Source organism: Carassius carassius, chromosome 16, assembly GCF_963082965.1.
Source record: "Carassius carassius chromosome 16, fCarCar2.1, whole genome shotgun sequence".
NCBI lineage: Eukaryota > Metazoa > Chordata > Actinopteri > Cypriniformes > Cyprinidae > Carassius > Carassius carassius.
This window is the reverse complement of record NC_081770.1, coordinates 956,295-977,930: the sequence shown is the minus strand read 5'-3', so window position 1 is coordinate 977,930 and position 21,636 is coordinate 956,295. Positions and strand designations below refer to the sequence as shown.

The window sequence follows — 21,636 nt, the reverse complement described above, 5'->3', positions numbered from 1 at the left end:
AAATTTAAATTAAATTAAACATGTAGTATTACATCTAGGGATGCACCGAAATTAAAAATTCTGGGCAGAAACGGCAACCGAAAATTCTGGATGCACTTGGCTGAAAAACAAAAATGCTTTGTAATGATTATTTATTAATTTATGAAATAATAGACATTTATTTTGTAAGACTGTTTAAATTTAACTCAATTTTAATGATACTGAATAAAAAAAACACAAACTAATAAAATAACCACACTTTTCCTGAAAATAGCACAATAAACCTGGACAGAATTTATGTTAATATTGGTAACATTACAATAAGGTTCACAAAGTTACATACTTTAGTTTGCAATCTAAGAATTTATTAATCTTAGTTCAAGGGTTAGTTCAGCCAAAAATGAGAAATTGCCTCCATTGAAAATGTATAAATGTCCAGAAAGGTGTCCAGAAAGGTAATAAAACATCATGAAAGTCCATGTTACATCATAGGGTCAAATTTGTTGAAGCATCGAAAACAGGTTTTGGTCCAAAAATAACAAAAATTATGACTTTATTCAGCATCGTCTTCTCTTCCGGCTCTATTGTGAGCGCGGCTGCTGTGACTGTTGACGTACAGTGTGAAGTCGTAATTTTTGTTATTTTATAATTTTCATTTTTGCCTGAAATAACCCTTTCATATTAATTTCATTATTAAAATCAACAGTTGTGCTAGATAACAGTTAATGCACTCTTAATAAACATGAACTAACAATGAACAACTGTATTCTCATTAACTAAATTTAAGAAAGACTAATAAATACGTGTAATGTATTGTTCATTGTTTGTTTGTGTTAAACATTAATTGAACCTTATTGTAAACTGTTACCTTAATATTAAATATCAATAAATACTTTTTTATCCACTTCAATGTAACAGAATCAGTTATCAATAAATACTTTTTTATCCACCTCAATTTTTTGGACTATAAATAATTATAGTCCTACAAAGTTACTATTATCAGATCACAGCGTACAGATATACCATGTTAGAGCACAGTAGCACTACTGCAAACAGGAGCAAGATTTTTTGCCATTTTTCTCTTCGATAATTTGCAGATGTCGGTGCATACCTACACTGAACAAAATTATAAATGCAACACTTTTGTTTTCGCCCCGATTTTTCATGAGTTGAATTCAAAGATCTAAGACTTTTTCTATGTACACAAAATACCTATTTCTCTCAAATATTGTTCACAAATCTGTCTTAATCTGTGTTAGTGAGCACTTCTCTTTCTATTTTCTGAGATAATCCATCCTCCTCACAGGTGTGGCATATCAAGATGCTGATTTGACAGCGTGATTAGCCTTTAGCCCCTTTAACACTATGATTCCGGCAAATACACAGGTAATGTGTCCCGGCAATTGTTTCCGGGTTGCTAGATTTTGCACTTTCACACTACCAGTGATTACCCGGAATATGTGCATGCGTTCACACACAACCCCTAAAGGTCCCGTAAAGACATGTGACATCACGGTGTGACGTGTAATGTACGAGTCGAAAACGCTAGGCAGGTTAACTTTCACTTAAGATGGCGAACAATCTCAGCTTCAGCGCACAAAGTGAGGAACTAACTGATCTCTGCTTCATTACAATTTGCAAATTTTTTTAGTAGCGAACATGGATCTGCCTTCAAAACACCCGGTAAAAGAGTCACGTGATATCATGCGTCATCACTACGACACACCCTTACGGCATTAGTTCTGACTTTTGTTCAAACAGAGCTCGTTCCAGAACTGAACCCGTCAATGTTACTAGGTCCCTAACCCTGGATCAATCCCGGGACGTGTTTGCATTCACACAGAAGGGTAACCGGCAATTTACTGGGTCCAATGTTCAGTGTGAAAGGGGCTTTAGGCTGGCCACTATAAATTCCACTCTAAAATGTGCAGTTTTACTGTATTGATGGTTCGAGGGGGGTGTCCGGTCAGTATCTGGTGTGACCACCATTTGCCTCACTACACATCTCCATCTGATAACTTTCCGCGATCCCGTCATCTTTATTTCAGAAGGTGACCCAGCTGACTTCACCAGAAAAAAAAACTCAACCCTAGCATCTAGTTGATTGTGAAGAAATTGATTTTATAATTCTACCAAATAGTATACTAAAAGATCTGTATTGCTGCGGAAAACATTGCGATACTATAACGTATGGTTATAACCCCTAGTTATAAGTATATATCTCTTTTAGGGTAAAGTCAAAACAATTTCTTGAACTTTTTTTTCTTTAAAAACTGCAGTCCATTGCAGTACAATGCTGTTTTATTAGATTTACATGGGTTTTATGTAAAAATATCTCTTTTCAGCAAAACAAGCTGTTTAGTTAGCTACAGAAGAAGCACATCATGCTATTATAAAACACATTGTTCCATAGTTATTTATACTCCAATATGCAGTTTAACTTCTACAACTTCTGCTATAAAGGAGATATACTCTTGCATAACCTCAATGCATAAATGATTGACCTTCAGATTCTACACCTCAAGACACTCATCCAGATAATAGAGCAGCACTTTTAAATATATAACTCATTGCCATTAATGATATAAGCCTATTATTCATTTACATGTTTTATTAAGTTTTATTTTAATCAATTTGAATCAATACAATTCTAATTTATATGCAGTGTACTGGTATACATTTTTTTTTTTGTATTTAACGAATGTATTACATGTATCTAACTCTGTGATTTAAATTATTTCTCTTTAGGCTAAATGATTGTGGCTTAACAGACAAAAGCTGTCCAGCTCTGGCTTCAGTTCTTGGATCAGATACCAATCTGAAAGAGCTGAACATGAACAATAATAATCTGAAGGATTCAGGAGTGAAGCTACTCTGCACTGGCCTGGAGAATATAAACTGCAAATTAGAGATACTGAGGTAAATTTTGTAGTGTTTTGTTAATTTAAATTTAGAAAATTTGCAGGCTTTAATTCCAGCATAAACTCTACATTCCAGGGCCCTCATTTATCAACAGTGCATATTCACAGATGTGTGTGTAATGAGTGCGTAAGAATAGTTTCATGCAAAGTGTGGGATCTTCCAACTTGTACTTTAACATAGGAATTGGTGTAAATATAAGCTCAACTCTGAGCATGCTTCAGCAGAGGATCTAGTGCTAGAATGGCTATACTACAAAAAGAAAGTGCTGCTGCGTCTTTCCTGTGTCCTTTAATTGCAAATACTACATTTATAAATTAATAGTTCAAGTTAGATAAGATATTTAGTCTTGTTTATCCCCCCAGGAAACAAGACTAAATATATTTTTGCTTATATAGTAAATGCATCTTGATTATTTAAACTAAAACAAGAGAAAAATAATAAGGTATGCCTTTTTTTGCGTGCATCTGGGAAGTCATTTGAAATGTAGCTTTAGTGTCATGACCGATCTTGCTTTGCTGCAGGATTCTGCAAACCATGCTCTGTGCAGAAAACATGTTTAAAAAGAGCGCACTGATCTGTTTAGTGAGTGCACAGAATGTCTTCTCAGTTGGTACTGCTTTCTTTTTCCACTATTTCGGGTGAGGACATTATACATTCACATGATTTATAATGGGAGGTATTGTCACTATATTGGAGGCATTTCTGAATGCAAATGTTTAAGTGTTTAAATGTTTTTTTTTAAGTCTAGATCTAGGCACGATGAGTAGACAGATTACTGGATCTCAATATTCTGCACGAGTGAATCAGATCGCTGCTCTACTGCAGCATAAACACTGTAAACTCAACAAATTGACATATTTTTTCAGTGTTACAAGGACATTTTTTAATTCTTGCCGCTGGATGTTTTTTGTGTGTTTTGTATAAGAGATTGCTGATTGAAAACATTTCTTTTATTTTTGACTTTGGTAACATCATCACCATCACCAGTATTTGTCAACTGTCAGCTAAAACATCCTGGTAAATATTCAGATTAAAACTGAAGTGTTTTCTCTTTATGCAGTCTGAAGAACAACTGTATCACAGAAGGAGGTTGTCATGTTCTGGCTGCAGCTCTAAATTCAAACCCTTCAAATCTGACAGAGCTGGATCTGAGTGAGAATAAACTAGGAAACCCAGGAATGAAGATCATCTTGACTCTGTTTGAAAATGTACAGTGTAGACTGGAAAAGCTGAAGTAAGTATTTTAAAAGTGTATCCCATTAATTACCCAGACTCAAGTGACCCACCACAGTTAAAGGCACAATATGTAATTTTTCTGCTTTAAAAATAGCAGATATCACTATATCTATGTTATATATTTTTTTTTTGTTGTGTACTTACATTATCCCGACAGTTTCCACAAACTTTAAAATCCGGAGAAAATTATAGTTTAATTAGAAGACACGGCACGTTTCTTTATTTCCGTTTTGTCGCCCGTCTATGGCGTCATATAAACTTTGACCCCTCTAGTTTATCTAACTTCCTGCGGAACCGCCAAATACAAAGGTGAACAGAAGCAAAGACGAGACGAAGAAGAAAAAGTAGTAGCTAGCCTTGGTCGAGACTATTATATTTTATATTTATATTGTTTATATTCGTATTTATACCTCAATCAATAACTTAGTTATGGATCATGATTATGCTTTGCCTACACGTTCTGTGAAGCGCAAACGTACGAGTGAAATAAATGACCTGAGAAGGTTTTGGGACGAAGAAGAAACGAGACACGGATAAATATTGGAGTTGCATTTCCAAGATAGAGAGAGCTTCGTGAAAAGCTGAAACTACAGAGAGATGCTTGCATTCTAATAAACAGGTATGCATCCATTCAGCTAACTATATCTATCCGTATATTTTGTGAAACGATGATGTCTTGTGTAAAACGCAGACGGACTAGCTCTCATGTAGAGTATAATGTAAATCTACATGTGTTCTATATCTAGCTGGATAAAGTAGCTTCAAATGCAGTTCACTATCTTGTTCGATATCATAGTATAAACGTAGCCTAATTATAATTATTAACGAAAGGCAACCGTGTTTTTTTAACATATATTACTACTAGCTAGATGGAATATTGATTTGATAGGGGTCTGATAATTCATATATCTCTCCGTTCGAAAATACGTGATTGTCAAAATACTAAGGCCGGTGACACACTGGCTGCGTGGCGTCTCTGCTGCGTGCCAGAAGCGTGGCGCGGTGCTGCTGCTGTAGGTGACATAGAGGGAGACCGCCGACAGACCAGGCTCTTGTCTTCATGACAACAATATCTATACTTCATGTTGAACATAAATATAAAGCCTACTGATAAAGGACACCGTCAACAGTATTGACGGCAAAATAGACTTATGTTTGACAGGTGCAATATTTGAAAATCGATAATTATTTATTTATTTTTTAAATTACATTTGTATCTGAATTTGTCAACCTATAGACTTTCAAACATCAAAATGTCATGAATTAATATGTATTTGTGTACAAAATTACATATAAACATATTTTCCTATTATATTTTGCCTGGAAACGCTTCCAACACGCGCGCGTCGCGTGAAAAATAGGCGTCGGTTCTATTTTTAGCATGCACACGTTTTCCGCGCGGCTCACGCAGGCAGTCTGCAAACTCTAACCTATTAACATGGGAGCCGAATTAAAAACTGACACGCCACGCAGCTGAGATGCTTGCGCCACGCATCCAGTGTGTCGCCGGCCTCAGTTAAAATGAGTGACGCCTGGTTCACACCGGACGCTGAAGCGGCGCGGAACGGAAAATCACGCGCGGTCCGGCGCCTGCCTGTTCACACCAGACGCGTATTCTCCGCGGCGGTCGACAAGCGCTTCTGCTTAGTTGTTGTTTATTCAGAGCACATGGGTAAGTAAATAACCCCCACCCCTCCCGCCCGCCCTGTAGTCCGCCCACTCCCGTTGCTCTGTGTGTGCATGTGCGTGTGTGTTGTGTTTTTTTTTCTAGTCTGTTTAGATACACAAATATGATCGCATTTGTCACTCGCGGTATTTTAATTTGAAAATTGCTTATATTTTGACAATTGACCGGATTGTCTCGTGTTTCTTGGTGTGACTTCCTGTGGGAATTGACGCGGATCGCTCACGGCTCGCGCAAAAAATAGACCAGACGCCGAAACTGGCGCTTCACGGCGCGGGCCGGCCGCGACGCTCCTCGACGCTCCGCGTCTGGTGTGAACGACATCATAGGTTAACATGGGCGCCGAAAGGAAGCGGCCTCCGTTCCGCGCCGCTTCCGCGTCGCGTCGGCGTCCAGTGTGAACCAGGCCTGAGGAATGTGGGGAGCGACAGAGCGCGTGTTCCAATGAACAACAACTCCCATGAGCCTACGCTCTTTCCCGACGTCATCAAAGTACGTCTCATGTTATTGTTTTGATTGAGTGACCCTTGGTGGCCAAAAATTCCATACTGCACGTTTAAATAAATGTGAAATTATTTTAAACTTCTCAGTAGGACTGCACAATTAATCAAAATAAACTTGAAATTGTGATATGGGTCAGTGGCTATTAATTACAACACAACTCACATTGTTTCCCATTAAATTACATTAGCAGTCATTTGGGAAAAATGTTAGTGTGTACTGATTTCACTCTCAGCCGGAAGATTGACTGCTTCGTTTTTCCATCATCTTCATACAAGCTAAACTGATGCCTCTTTGTTCATTCTTTAAGTGAACTTTTGCCAGTGCACTAGTGATCAGATTCACTGTTGAAGCTTGAACATCAGAATAGAGTACAGAGGACACATTCGGTGTGTAACGTCTGTGAGATGTCCGAGTCACAGCGCTTGTTTCTGGAGCTGCTGGAGACAAGGCCTTGATTTATACATTTATAAAATATTGACAGATTGATTATTTAAAAAAAAAAAAAAAATTCAAGAGTGGTGTTCATCAAGAAGTCTCAACATGAAGGCCATACTTGTCTAGTATTCTTCTTACACACTGCATTAAAATGGTTTTCCTCCTTTCATCAGGTCATCTTGCAAGTCTTTGGTTGTACATTGCAGGATTTTCTCAGTTGCTCTGATTAAACATTTTATGATATTGTGCTTTTTCTTCAACACTTTCAGAGGATTTCTGTTACAACACACTAAGGATTAAGGCTGAGGACTGTATCTCTAGGAACTTTTAATGTCTTGGAAATCTTCATATAGCCTTAGACTTTCTAATTATTTATTCTCTGTAGCATCTCTGTAGCATTTGTGAGATCTCTGTTAACTTTGCAATTTTTGCTACTCAACTTCAGCTCAAGCGTGAGCTAACTTTGGGTTTCTAAAGGCTTAATTTTGCTTTGAGACTATTTTGTTCCCCACCATGCAAATATGTGATAAATTGTGATGAAACTTTTGTCATTAATCACTTACCCCCATGTCGTGCCAAACCTGTAAAAGCTTCGTTCATCTTTGGAACACAATTGAAAATATTTTGAATGAAATCCGGGACTCTTGTGACTGTCCCAAAGACTGCCAAGTAAAACTGCAATGTTGAATAGGGGTTGAATAATTATGATAAAGCTCTGTTAGTAAAATCTTATAACTCAAAAATATTGCATTATATATTGACTCACTTTAAGTATGACAGTGAACTGTTATAGATGGGATTTTCTTTTGATCCTGGGTCTTCAGAAAAGCTTGTATTTGTAAAGTGCTACAATCTCTGAGGGGTTGAGTAATTTTGATTGCAGCTGTAGGTTATAATTGTGGAAAATTAAAACTGTAAAAATTAAAAATTGCATTTGTTGTAGTTTGCGTTCACCAATATATAACTTTACCCAGCTTTACTGTGAAAAGATTCCACCCAGGTCAAATTCCTGTAGTGCATCTTTTTATTTTCTTCACTCTAGGACATGTACTTGTGTGACAATCTGTGTTATAAGGAAGAATACCATCTTAATAACATATGCATGCAATTTATTTATGAAGAATATTTAATTAAAACAGTTTGTATGTCCATCCCTTTCACAGTGTTTCAGAATCAGATGTTATTTATTTCTGAAATGAAGTAACACCGTAAACTCAACACACTGATGTATGTTTTTTCCCCACATTGTTTCAAGGACACTTTTTAATTCTTGCTTTATGTGTCTTGTATAAGAGATTGCTGACTGAAAAACCATATGTGACTTTTTTTTATATGACTATCATCATCATCACCAGTATATGTCATCTGTCAGCTAAAACATACTAGTAAATATTCAGGTTAAAACTGAAGTGTTTTCTCTTTATGCAGTCTGAAGAACAACTGTATCACAGAAGGAGGTTGTCATGTTCTGGCTGCAGCTCTAAATTCAAACCCTTCAAATCTGACAGAGCTGGATCTGAGTGAGAATAAACTAGGAAACCCAGGAATGAAGATCATCTTGACTCTGTTTGAAAATGTACAGTGTAGACTGGAAAAGCTGAAGTAAGTATTTTAAGTTTATCCCATTATTTACCCAGACTCTAGTGACCCACCACAGTTTCATAGATTTGAAAATATTTTACACTTATCAGGACTGCACAATTAATCTAAATATGCTTGACATTGTGATACGAGTTATTGTGGTCACAAAAGGCTGCATTTTAATTAAAAACACATGCTTAAGAGCGAAGTGCATTTACATGTGAGCAGATCATGAGTTAGTTTTAATAAATCTGGTTCTTCAACCAGTTACCTCCAACATTAAGCATCAGCACACTGAAGAAACACCATGACTTTAAAATTCATATCTATTGTTTTCTGTGTGCGTTCAAACACTGGTGGCATCACTCAAAATCTGTCAGTGGCTATTAACTACAACACAACTCGCAAAGTTTCCCATTAAAAAATGTACTGGGGGTAGTCATGGCCTAACGGTTAGAGAGTTGGACTTGTAACCCAAAAGTTGCGGGTTCGAGTCTCAGATCTGGCAGGAATTGTCTGTAGGGTGAGTGAATAACCAGCGCTCTCTTTCACCCTCAATACCATGACTGAGATGAGACACTTGAACAAGATCTGAACCCCCAACTGCTCCCTGGGCACCGCTGCATATGCTGCCCAATCCCTGGTTGTCCCCTCTAAAAATATGATTAAACAGCATGATGTGTATTGTAAATAACAGTTTTCTGCTTTAACCTTGTAAGTAGTAAAACAATGCAAACTGGGCAAAAATGTGTTATAAGTTTATAAATGTTTTGAGTCCCCCCCCCCCACCTTTGCCTCACAGTGCTTTGATCCAAATGCCTGCTTTCCTCTTTTAAATCACCTCAGTGTTGCCGAGTTTGTGATTTTCATGAGGAACTGGGCTACCTATCACTGTTTCTCTGTGTTGAAGCGAACCCAATAACATGTTATGAATGTAAATTTTACCGGAGAAACCCCACAGCAAAATGTGTATTTTACCCCCAGAATGAAATTTTTACTGGGGAACCCCCCTTGAAACCTAATTGTGCTAGTATTGAGTAGCAATTGGGTGGGTTTTGTTGCAAAAACCCAGCAACCCAGCAATCCTGCATCACCTACACACACACACACACACACACACACACCAGTGAGAGAGAATAAAGTCAACAGTTGTGGAAATCGACTGTCAAGGCTATTTTATTCACTTAAACAGCATATGAAGTAATTAATTTCTCTTTAATACAGATGATGCCAATGTATTTTTCGATTAGTTTGCTATAGGGTTGACCCCAAACAGGTAGGGTTCAAGTGATTTTCTAAACATTTCAGCCAGTGTATATATATCCTGGATATATTATTTACCTGATATAAGATGCATGTGGTTTTGATTCAAGCACTTCATTGTAGCCTAGTACTATGGTGATATCTCTTCAGCACACAGCGCGAGCAGGTCAAACTACAATGCAGATTATTAATAACTATGACTGGACTGTCACACCCATACCATTATAATGAGAACACCATTATACTAAAACGCTGTGAATTTTTAGAGTTTAGCTGCTGTGTTTCTGCACATTGTTGCGTGAAGAACGCGTCCACAAAAAGAGTTCATTAAGAGCCGCGCAGACACGTTCATTTGCATCCGGGCTCTTTTTGCAGATAGCCTATAAATCCTAATATTAACGTTATGTTGTATAAGTAACGAAGCGTATTCTACATGAAATTATGAGTTTAATCCCATTGATTAAAAACTTGCTATCAAATACTCACTCTACTGGTCATCTTCAGCACACAGCTCTAAACAGAAATGCAGAACATTAGGGTTTCACTGACGTTTAGTGTTAACTATCTTTTGATCAAAACATTATTTACCCCATTTGTATCTGTGAGGCATCTGTTACACATTTTCCCTGTGTGTTAACATCAGTAATTATGGCTGTCGGATGTCTGACATGACTCATTGTATTTTGCCCCGCCCCCAAACATCAAAAATTCAGATTCGACTATGAAAATCCTTAGTCGGGGACACCCCTAGTCTGCTATGTTAGCAATAATAATGTTAATTGCTTGATGGATGGTAATGTCTACAACGGACACCGGACAGCTTGAAGTTGTCTAATGTTGCACGGTCTCCCTGATAACACTAATAGTAGCAAGGCTGTGTATACTTGTTCTTAACGGGTAAACGGAATAAGATAACAAATGTGTTGTTGTGTTTCTGGATGTCAGAATGGAAATAATATTTATAGAATAATGTATAATCTGGGCCGCATTAATGCACGGGCTTACCTGGGCTTAAGCCCAGGGCCCTGGGCTGGGGGAGGGCCCCGATGATGCCGGAAAATATTGTAATCAGATTTTATAATTCGTTGGCTGTCCCTTTAAAATTACGCTTTATCGCTTTGCTTTGAATGCACGTGCGCGTTGCAAGTCCTGCTCGAGAAGAGTCAGTCAAACCCTCTCACTCAATGAACCCTGCAATCATCAGTCACAGTGGGCATTATTTAGTTGTCTGAAATCCAATAAAATTCATCATTGTCTGAAAGCATTCAGTTATTGGCCTGTATCAAACTCACGTGACATACTTACGTTGAATTCTTTGTAAGATAATTGCCGCCTATTCTAATGATGACAATAACTAATAGCTAATCTAATGTGACGTGCCATAAATACGAAAGTGGTTCGCAAAAAAGAAAAACCGCACAAGATAAAGTAGAACGTCAGAACAGTTTGTTAAAAAAAATCCAGACACTAACATCATATTTTAACGCCATTTACAGGTTGGTTGTGATATACTATCAGGCTGGCAGCAGTAGCTAGATATGATAGTCTATCAAAATAATTAACTCCTTGATAGTGATACCCAAGTGAAAAAGTACACTTCCATAATGTACTTAAAGTTCTATTTTTTGTGCACCTTATACTCTTAACTTACTTTACTTTATATACTAAAATTCTTCTTTAGTACTTCCTACGATAATCTTAAGAACATCTAAGTATACTCAACTGCTATTTTGAGACACCTTGAATATGAACTAAAATGTGCTTTTAATATACTGTCTCTGTATTTAAAAAAAAAAGTATATTAAAAGCACATTTTAGTTCCTATTCATGGTGTCTTTAAGTACATTATGGAAGTGTATACTATAGATTTGGATGTTTTTAATACCATTTATTGGTGAGTTAGTTAAATTGAAAATGATTCCATGACAAATGCATTTTTAACAGTCACTTGTTGCCACCTGGTTGGGATAACGTGTAATAGATACAAACGGCCTAACAGTTAAAGGGGTGGAACCATAACCTTTAACGATTAATTATGCAGTTTCAATGGATGAAGGCAGGGCTCAAACCCGGTCGGGCCAGTGATTCAAATTTTTACTTGCCCACAACAAAAAAATTAATAAAAGTAAAAGACAAGAAAATGGGCCTATAAAATAAGCATAGATATTGTTTTCATTGTCTTTGTTACATTTAACCTCAATAATATAATAGGTTAATGACAGCAAAAGCTACTAGATTAATTTATATTTTAAATATTATTAGACAAACAAACAGTAAGTAATAAAATAGTTACAAATAATCAAATTACGAGTAATAGCATAAATAAATACAACAGAAAAAACAAATGAAATAAATGGTGCTTTTCAAGTTTTTCATGTAGGTTTAAATGAGAGATTTTCAGGTACAGAAGTTGTAATCTAATGTATAACTACAGAATAGATTAAACTTTATTAAAAATGTATCAGTCAAGAGCAGTTACAGATGCATAAAAATGTTTTTAATGTTGAAAATATAAAACGTTAAATACTGTGAAATTATAAAAAAAATGAAGACACTTTAAACCTGAATTTAAACCCGCTAGTAGGTGGCAGGGAATCACTGTTAATGAGCAAATCATTGAGATTCAACCGATTCATTCAAGCGGCTGATTCACTGAGGAAGTGTTGCTCAGAGACGCAAAACAATTCTGTGGACTTTGGAACCATTTTCGTTGGCAAAATACAGCGAAACAGACGATTTAGTGTCTAAAATGTAAGTCACTTGATATTAAGTTCTTGTTTATTAAACTGTACGCTGAATAAAATCATCACATTTGTAGTCATGCTAATATTTGGAGAAAACCAGCATTCTATGTGTAATATTGGTTAACATGGATATTAAATTATATAAATACGAAATATATACAGGGGCATATTTGAATTCTGAGGCATTAAGACTAAAGCACATGCACAAATCTAACCTAATAGACTACGTCATGTAGTGCATGCGTGCACAGAATGGGTGTGTTTTTGCATACTCCATAATATCAGATCGTTAAATCAACAATTACGATATCATAGACTACATATAACGCACACCCTACAGCACTGGCCCGATCGGGCAAGTGACCGTTCCGTTTACTGTCCCGAACGTCATTCACACTAGCCTCGGACAATCGGGCAGTCCTTATTGTCGAGCCCTGGAAGGGCCCCTCAAGAGGTAAAGCCCAGGGGCCCCTTAGAGTCTTAATGCGGCCCTGTGTATAATAATAATGTAATAATCAAAGATGCCATTTGAAGCTAAATGCAGACGTTTAAATGGACTAACTATGGATGAAACCTGCTGTAATTACCCTACTTTTAAAGCATAAGTTGCATTTTTAACAATAGGTCTATATAATATTCACACAGGGGACATTGTATTAGACTTACAGTTAAAGAATGAAATACTATTTAAACCAATAACACTTTACATTACATTTAGCCTACCTATTTTATCTCACAGTTCTTCTTGTAAATCCAAGTTTATATCTCCTAAGTTCAGACTTTATAGCTTGGTTTACCTAAACAACTGTGAGTTTGGTAATTCTGAGAAAGAAAAAAAAAAGCCAGGGGCCTCATGTATAAAACTTTCTTTAGATTTCATCCTAAAAATGTACTTACGCACAAAAGCTAGATTTGGCATACACACAAAAGTTTTCAGATTTATAAAACCATGCGTATGAACATGTTTAACACCGTCAAAGGTACAAGACTTTATAGGAAAATATGACATGCTTACTAAAGGTGCTATTTGTATAGTACTTTACATTGCTAAAAATCATTCACTGTCTTGGTCTTGTTTTCAAATAAATGTATCAAAATTAATGTAAAAACAAAATTGTATAAAATACTTCTCAGAAAATCTTTTTAGAATAGAGTGGATCTCTTTTCCACTGGCCAAAGCAGTCTATTGTTTTAAACAAATCAAACGTTTTAGGGTATTTAAATATTTTATAGTAGAATCAGAAATACGGTGTGTATAAATAAGTGTACCTAATTCTCTGACGTGGCATTACTGACAAAATATAGAAGAAAAAAAACTTGCATATCTTATCATTGGCTTCAGATTCTGTCCTTCAGTCACAATGCTATTTTCATAATGTTCTGAAGATCACTGAAGAAGTCAGCCTTCATGTTCTGATGACACATCCGGTGTGTAACGTCTGTGAGATGTCTGAGTCACAGTGCTTGTCTCTGGAGCTCCCGGAGACAAGACCTTGATTTGGCTTTTTTTAAAGGATAACAGTGAGTTCAGTACACAGATGTTTGGGAGGAAACAGCTGATCTTTATCAACTGACAGCCTCTCTGTTAATCTTTAACATGTTTACCACTAAACATTCATTTTGGACTGAGCTATATTTGGAAATAAAAACTAAATAAATGCTGTTTTGTAAGAAAGTAATTAGGGCCCGAGCACCGAGGTGCGCGGACCCTCTTGTTAAGAATTGTTTTTATTCTGTTTATTTCTATCTCCAAACAAAAAGTCGTAAAACTGAAAGCATTCAATAATTCAGAATAATATTTAATATGAAATGTATTTTAATCTAAGATGTGGTTTTGGTAATTTTATGTCTTAAATCTCTTGATCTATTTCTGATATTTTTGTTGTGGCTAGTAGAAGTTCTGAATTGCAGTTCATTTAAAAGAAATGCTGGTCAGCAAGTTATTTTTCGGTCATAACGTGAATTTGGAAGGTTCACTAAATTGTACGCTCCTGTAATTTCCATATTTTTTGGCAGATGATGTTAACAGATTTCCTCAGATTTGTACAACAAAGTGTTTATACACCTGTTGTGAACTAAACACAAACATAAGTTCACTGTTCAGTTTTCCACTAAAATAAAAGCCTTACATTTTAATGTAAAGAAATTAGGACAGCATTGTAAGTATGGTTTAGGCTTAAGTGCTGTACTTTAAAATGCAAAATATTGTAATAATCAAATTAAAATAATAATTTCACAGTGTGATTATCATGCAAATCTCATATTGGTGGATAAAAGTGACATGACATACACCCAAGTATGGTGACCCATACTCAGAATCCATGTTCTGCATTTAACCCATCCAAAGTGCGCACACACAAACACACACACACACACACACACACACACACTGTAAACACAAACCCGGAGCAGTGAGCATCATTTATGCTGCGGTGCCCGAGGAGCAGTTTGGGGTTCAGTGCCTTGCTCAAGACTCCTCGGTCATGGCATTGCCGCCTTGAGACTCAAACCCACAACCCTAGGGTTAGGAAACAAACCCTCTAACCACTAGGCCACGACTTCCCCACAAAGTATGTGTCAGAAATGGGATTAGTAGCTAAAATTAGTAGCTAAAGCAGCTATTTGTGTAATTGTATGTATATATCTTAATTAGTTGTGTCCTCTCTTCTACAGGTTAAACTGCATCAGTATTACAGATGAAGGTTGTGCTGCTCTGGCATCAGTGTTTAATTCAAACCTCAGAGAGCTGGATCTGAGCAGGAATCAAATAGGAGACTCTGGAGTGACAGAAATCTCCAGTCTGCTGAGAAATTCACAGACACTACAGATACTCAGGTCTGAATTTGGTTAATCTAAACATGAATCAATGTAAAGCTCCAGCTGGTCTATAAACTGATGCTGTGTCACAAGGAATGGGTCAGTAATGTGAAATTTTTGTGTTGGTGTAGATTTATAAAATATTGACAAACAGATTGATTTTTGGAGATGATGGGAAATGTTAATATCCTAATGGTGTAATAAATGTTTTTAATGTGATTTATTTATTTAGTCTTTCTGAAGACTTTCAGATTGCAGTATCACTGAAGAAGGTTATAATAAAGTTACATAATTTTGTTATTATAAAATCTTATTACATTATATTGACAATATCTCTTTTTTAATATGCATCAGCATTTTTTCTATTTTATCCTGGATCTTCAGAAAAGCTTGTATTTGTAAAGTACTGCAGTCTCTGAGGGACTGAGTAATTTTTATTGCAACTGTAGGTCATAATTGTGGGAAATTAAAATGCAAGAATTGCAGATTACGTTCACCAATATATAACTTTACCCAGCTTTACTGTGAAAAGAGTCAATTCAGGCAAAAATGTCTGTAGTGCATATTTTTATTTTCTTCATTCTAGAACATGTGCTTGTGTGACAATCTGTGTTATAATGAAGAATAACATCTTTTCTAATAGACTTTCAGACTGCAGTATCAGTGAAGAAGGTTATAAAGCTCTGTCTTCAGCTCTGAGATCAAACCCTTCACACCTGATAGAGCTGGATCTCACAGGAAATGATCCTGGAGAATCAGGAGTGAAGCTGCTCAGTGATTTACTACAGGATCCAAACTGTCAACTCAACACACTGAGGTGAGACCTGATGAAATAATGCTGAATAAATTATACACATTTGGGTTATTTATATTATATGTTTCTAATAATTTAACGGCCTCGAGTCAATTATTTAGCTTATACTGCGGTTGCCACACCTAAAGACATCAATCAGATGATAGATTTAAAGGGATTCATCTGGTTTTTGTACTTAAATCACTGTTGTGAGTAGGATTATTTCTTCCGCATCTCATCCAATGCCTCTTTTGCTGGATCCAAAACATGATTTTAAAGCTGGTAATGGAGGCTTGAGCCTTTGATAGCATTCTAATGCAGTTATTAATGAAGTTATTAAAAAGAGAGGGAGAAAGACAGAGACGCACAGAGAGAGAGAGATAGAGAGGGAGAGAGAGAGAGAGAGCTTGTGTGAATTAGGCTTCCTCTGTGCTTCCCTCAACAGTGTTCTTCAGCAGTGTCTCTAAACAGCTGTTAGTACCTCGCTAATGAGAAATGTCATGTGTGTTTACTTTCAGAAAATCATCTGTCATGTTTTTGTTAGTCCTGTAACTTCTGTTATAACAGCTTTACTATATGTGAAGTGATATGAACTGTAATGAGGTTAAGAGAGCTGCCTGGAACTACGTTCACCGTGCGTTTCCCAGAAAATAATGGTTGTCACCCAATCAGATTCAAGCATTCAGTGGCCCTGTAGTATAAATTATATTATATTATTACACTTATTCAGCCAGGTACACAATTTGTTGTTGAAAATTATCAAACATGAAAATCAGATGCTGCAGCTGCTGTTGTTTTGATGATAAATGTCAGCACAGTTTAGTTGTGTTAAAAGTTACAGCTTAATCAGACATTTTGGGTTAGTAGATGTGCTGGTGTTTAGTAGTTTGGTGCCTCGATAGTTAACATTTATGATTGTGTTATTGTGGACATTTCTCATGAAACATATTCAGTGTGATTTATTATCCTGATTGTTTAAATGTTACTGAATGCACAGTACATTAATTTCCATCAAGCTCAGATTCACAACACTGTAGATCTACTACAGCAGATCTATCACAGACCACAAACATGTGATGTGTGTCAGCGCAGTTTGGCTGTCTAACATCGGAGAGAGAGAGAGAGAGAGAGAGAGAGAGAGAGATTGCTTTTTTTTTTGGCTCATACTTTTCTTTTCCTAATTTTACAAGTGGCAAGTTACAAAAAAACAAGCAGTGTCTGATCACAGCCGGGTGTTCCCCGAGTCTGATGATCGCACGGGCATTACACACAATGTTAAACAGACCCGGGACCCGAGGTAATAGATTCGGACCCGACCTGGACCCGGCTGATCATTTAAAATATAGACCCGAACCCGTTCGGGTCGACGGGTCTCGGGTGCACTGTGAAGACCTCTAGTCTGAAATAGATGTTGCTCAATCAGGACATTAAAATTATACACACCATAATTTATTCAGAGAATAACTGAATACAGACAGTACATACATGAAATTAAGCTATAATATATATAAAATATAAATTAAGCTTTTCATTTTAGTAAAGAACAATATTTTCAGAAGCTATTGTATTATTCATTGTATATTCAAATCAATTTCTGATACTAATAGGTTCATATTTAATAATTCCTGAATAATTACGTAAATAAAGAAATGGGCTATATTTTGTGTTGGATCAAGTTACCTGTGTCATCAGTGCTGAGCACTGATTTTAGGTCAGCGGTTTGCATGTGACTCAATGGTGCTCTCTGCTGGTAGGGAATAGTAAGACGGCTGATCAAACACTTCTGACATCCAGAGATGGTCTGAACCCATGGCACCTAATAACAAAAGAGATGTAACAAAAAAACTCTTGGCCACTAGGGGCAGCCATAATTAGTACATGCCATTACTTAAACCAAATAAAACTTCATGCACATTTAACACAGTGTTTGGTGAATTCTGCTTGATAATAATAGGAAGAGCCGGCATCAAAAGATCAACTAAATATATCTCTATGAATGCTTAGCTGTCACAAGCTAGTTATCTCTTTGCTAACTTTCCTCATCTCCTGCTTAAAAGCCAGAAAGATCTTCAGATTTTTGAGAATCATGATCTAGTGAGCTTTTGCCCCTGAGTTTATTTTAAATTTACTTTTATCTTGCACATTGAATTGATTCCAGCTTCATCTTCTCTTCTGCAGGTTTTTGGGTCCTGCTGCAGATGAAGGCTGTCAGTATGTGACTGGAATTGTGGGTAAAAACCCGTTACTCCTGAGAGAGCTGGATCTGAGTGATAATAAACTAGGAGACACAGGAGTGAATCAGATCTCTGCTCTACTGCAGGATAAACACTGTACACTCAACACACTGAAGTGAGTATCTTACATCATTTCACATGTTACATGACTAGTTATGTTACAGTCGTCTGTTTTAATTCTCATTTGAGTCCGACTCCACGTTATAAAGCTTGGAAGAGCCAGGACATTTTTAATATAACTCTGATTATATTTGTCTGAAAGAAGAAATTCATATACATCTAGGATGTCTTGAGGGTGAGTAAATCATGGAGTAATTTTCATTTTTGTGTGAACTATCCCTTTAAGTGCACAGGGGTTGGAGAAAATAATGTGAACACATTAGAAATATCCAGTATTTTATTAATGTGTTTACCATCGTTTGCCTTTAATACAGCTTAGAATAGATTCATACAACTTTTGAATAGACTTTCAGTTAAATTCTGTCTCTAACTTCTGCTGTGACTGCTGAATGTGTTCATGTTTACTGACTACAAACTGAGGATTGAAGACTAATTTAAAATAATTATATGTGTGTATGTGTATGCATGTTTCTATGTTTAAATGTAATTTCATAAAGGCAGTCTGGTTTCCACTGTCACTTCTGGGTCTTCCTCTGGGACAACGGCCAGGGTTTTTTGGCCGACTGGGTCTCTGAGTTTAGGTTAGAGGAGGTTATGAATGAAGCTGGAGTTTCTCTGCGTCTGGAGAGCATCAGTGCCGAGGATCATTTCATAAAGTTAAATACATTAATAATAACAGCTCAGAAGTCACTTTCAGACAGCAGCGAGTGTTTGAAATAACTTCTGTTTGAGATCTGATGTGGATTATGATCACCTAACAAGGCTGAAATATTTATAAGAGATAGACTATGCACACTAGCCATTAACATTACCATAGTAAACATGGTGAGACCGCTTGAAGAAATCAGAGTCAGCTTCTCATTCAGACGATCACAATAGTGTATTATTTAGTGTAGTGTATAGTAACATGTTTTATCGGTCCTAACTCATCTACGCTCCATGTAAATCTTTAACAAAGCATGCAAACAAACGTCTGCTTTTATCATGTTTGTTTTGTGATCGCGCTGGTTTCAGTGACTTATCTATTATTAGTTTTCTGATAACTTCTTTGTTGGTGAAATGATGGAGTTGTGTGCCGTTGTTCCAGAGAGGCGTGTAAAGGGTGTTTTAATGAAGCGCTGAGGAGTTTCTGACCCGACGGTGGAAACACAGAGTGATTCTGGGCTCGGTGCTACAGGTCTGAATTATTATGAGACACTGACACGTCATCGAAGTATTAGTCCTTTACCACGTCACAAACTCATCAACACTGATTTTAGTAGATTTTAAACCTGGAAGACAAAAATATTGCACAAATCTCAAAATGAACTAGAATTGTTCAACAATTAAAATGAATGAATGCTAACATTGTCTTCTATGATGTGCAACACAAACACCTCTGATACAATCTCAGAAAAAGTAGTGTGGGGTTTCATGACCCTTTAAAAACTAACTTCTCATTACCATCACTGACTGTTACCTTGTTTATATATGTCAGAGGTCGCACGCCTCTGGAGCAACTAGGGGTTAAGTGTCTTGCTCAGGGACACATTGGTGTCTCACAGTGGATTCAAACCCGGGTCTCTCACACCAAAGGCATGTGTCTTATCCACTGCGCCTTCACCATATGTATTTGTAGATTTTTATATGTTCATATATTTTTGTATAGTTCATCTGTCTATATTCTTTACTAAACATGTTTGTGTAAGAGAGACTTGTAAAGTAAGTTGTTGTGTGATCGAACTTTTGAAAGTTCAGCTAATACAGCAGGTCAAATACACAACCCAATATCCAATCATTTCAATTAATAATAGCAAAAATACACAAACATTTCTCTTTTATCCAGTGGGACAGACCTGTTTTCATTGTGTTTATTAATGGGACACAACAGAATAGTTCTGTGCTGCTGTATCAGAACATATTCATAGTGTTTATTGATGCTTCATATCATCTCTCTGTCATCAAACACCAGATTAATGAATGTGTAACACAACTGAACAGAACCGGTCCAGACTGGGCTTTATTCTGTGCAGGCATTGCTTCTTCAGTCTGACCTGTTTCAGAGAAATATTACTGTACTTCACATCTACACACACAGACAAACCTACAGTTTTATTTAGATGTGCAAAGTTGAATCTGTGAAGCAAAGCTGATCAAGTCACTGGACAGAGCAGAGCGAATGCATTTACGTTGTAGTGATGTTCAGACCAGAATCAGTTTAAACACAAATACACAGCAGTCAGGACTTTTATTTTAGACAATATGATCCGTTTTAGACAAAAGATGAAATAAGAATTATATGACAGAAATAAAAAGATATGAAAGATTTTAACACCTTTCACACAAGGTTGTTAGGAATTAAAACTTCATTGTATTTCTATCAAGAATCAGCAGAAATTGTACATAAATCACGAGAAGTGTCAATTATTTGATTAAATGAACAACTTATTGGTTTTTCTGTTTTGAAGACCAAATTGTGGAAAATTATCCAAAGATATTCAGACTCTCTTCATCTGTTTTTTGTTTTATCAAGACATTGTGACTTTATTAAACAGTTTTCTTCTATCTTCTCTCTTTCTCTCAATGTAGATTAAGATGGTGTGGTTTGACAGATGAAGGTTGTTCTGCTGTGACTTCATGAACATAACGTGTCTGATTCATTGTGTTTTCTCTTTCTGTCTTCAGTCTGTGTGGATGCAGTATTACAGAGAAACAGTGTCTCATCCTGACTTCAGCTCTGAAATCAAACCCATCACACCTGAGAGAACTGAACCTGAGCGGGAATAAACTACTAGGAGACTCTGGAGTGAAACACCTCAGTGATCTACTGATGAACACACAATTCAAGCTGGAGAAACTAGTGTTAGTATCATTATACTCTACAGCAGTTACAGTCAGATTAAAGATTACTGTTTACTTTCAGAAAGTCACCATGAAATTAAAGTTGACAGTTATTATTTTTTATGGAATATTGCAGTGCTGAAATGATTTATCTGAGCACATAATGTATTTCTAATCCTGATCTTTGATCTGAATAACTTTCCTTCTCCTCACAACTGTCATGAATCCTGTCCGTGGTCTTCCGTCCGCTCTCCACCAGAGGTCCCGCTCCTATTATATTGACTCACACTACACAGACTGTTATGTGTCCCCCGGACTACATTTCCCATGATCCATTGCACTGATTAACCATAACTGAAGGAGATTCATCTGTGATTATGAACGTGATATTTAATAGCTTGATAGTGAACTACGGTTCTGTTTATTAAATGCTGCTCCATCTGAAATCAATCACTTTAAATAATAGTGTAAGTATTAAAATAACAAACTCAAATGGACAAAAAT

General features: G+C 36.5%; 1 protein-coding gene across 1 annotated transcript in view; it reads left to right on the top strand.

Annotated features, from left to right (window-relative positions):
• The window catches only part of LOC132159374 (NACHT, LRR and PYD domains-containing protein 3-like), a 229,444-nt gene that overhangs the window by 6,081 nt on the left and 201,727 nt on the right, over positions 1 to 21,636 (top strand). Inside the window, exons 8-11 of the mRNA XM_059568876.1 lie at positions 2,728 to 2,898; positions 15,809 to 15,982; positions 18,137 to 18,307; positions 20,977 to 21,153. Of these exons, the coding sequence (XP_059424859.1) occupies positions 2,728 to 2,898; positions 15,809 to 15,982; positions 18,137 to 18,307; positions 20,977 to 21,153 (693 nt within the window). The remainder of the gene's footprint in view (positions 1 to 2,727; positions 2,899 to 15,808; positions 15,983 to 18,136; positions 18,308 to 20,976; positions 21,154 to 21,636) is intronic.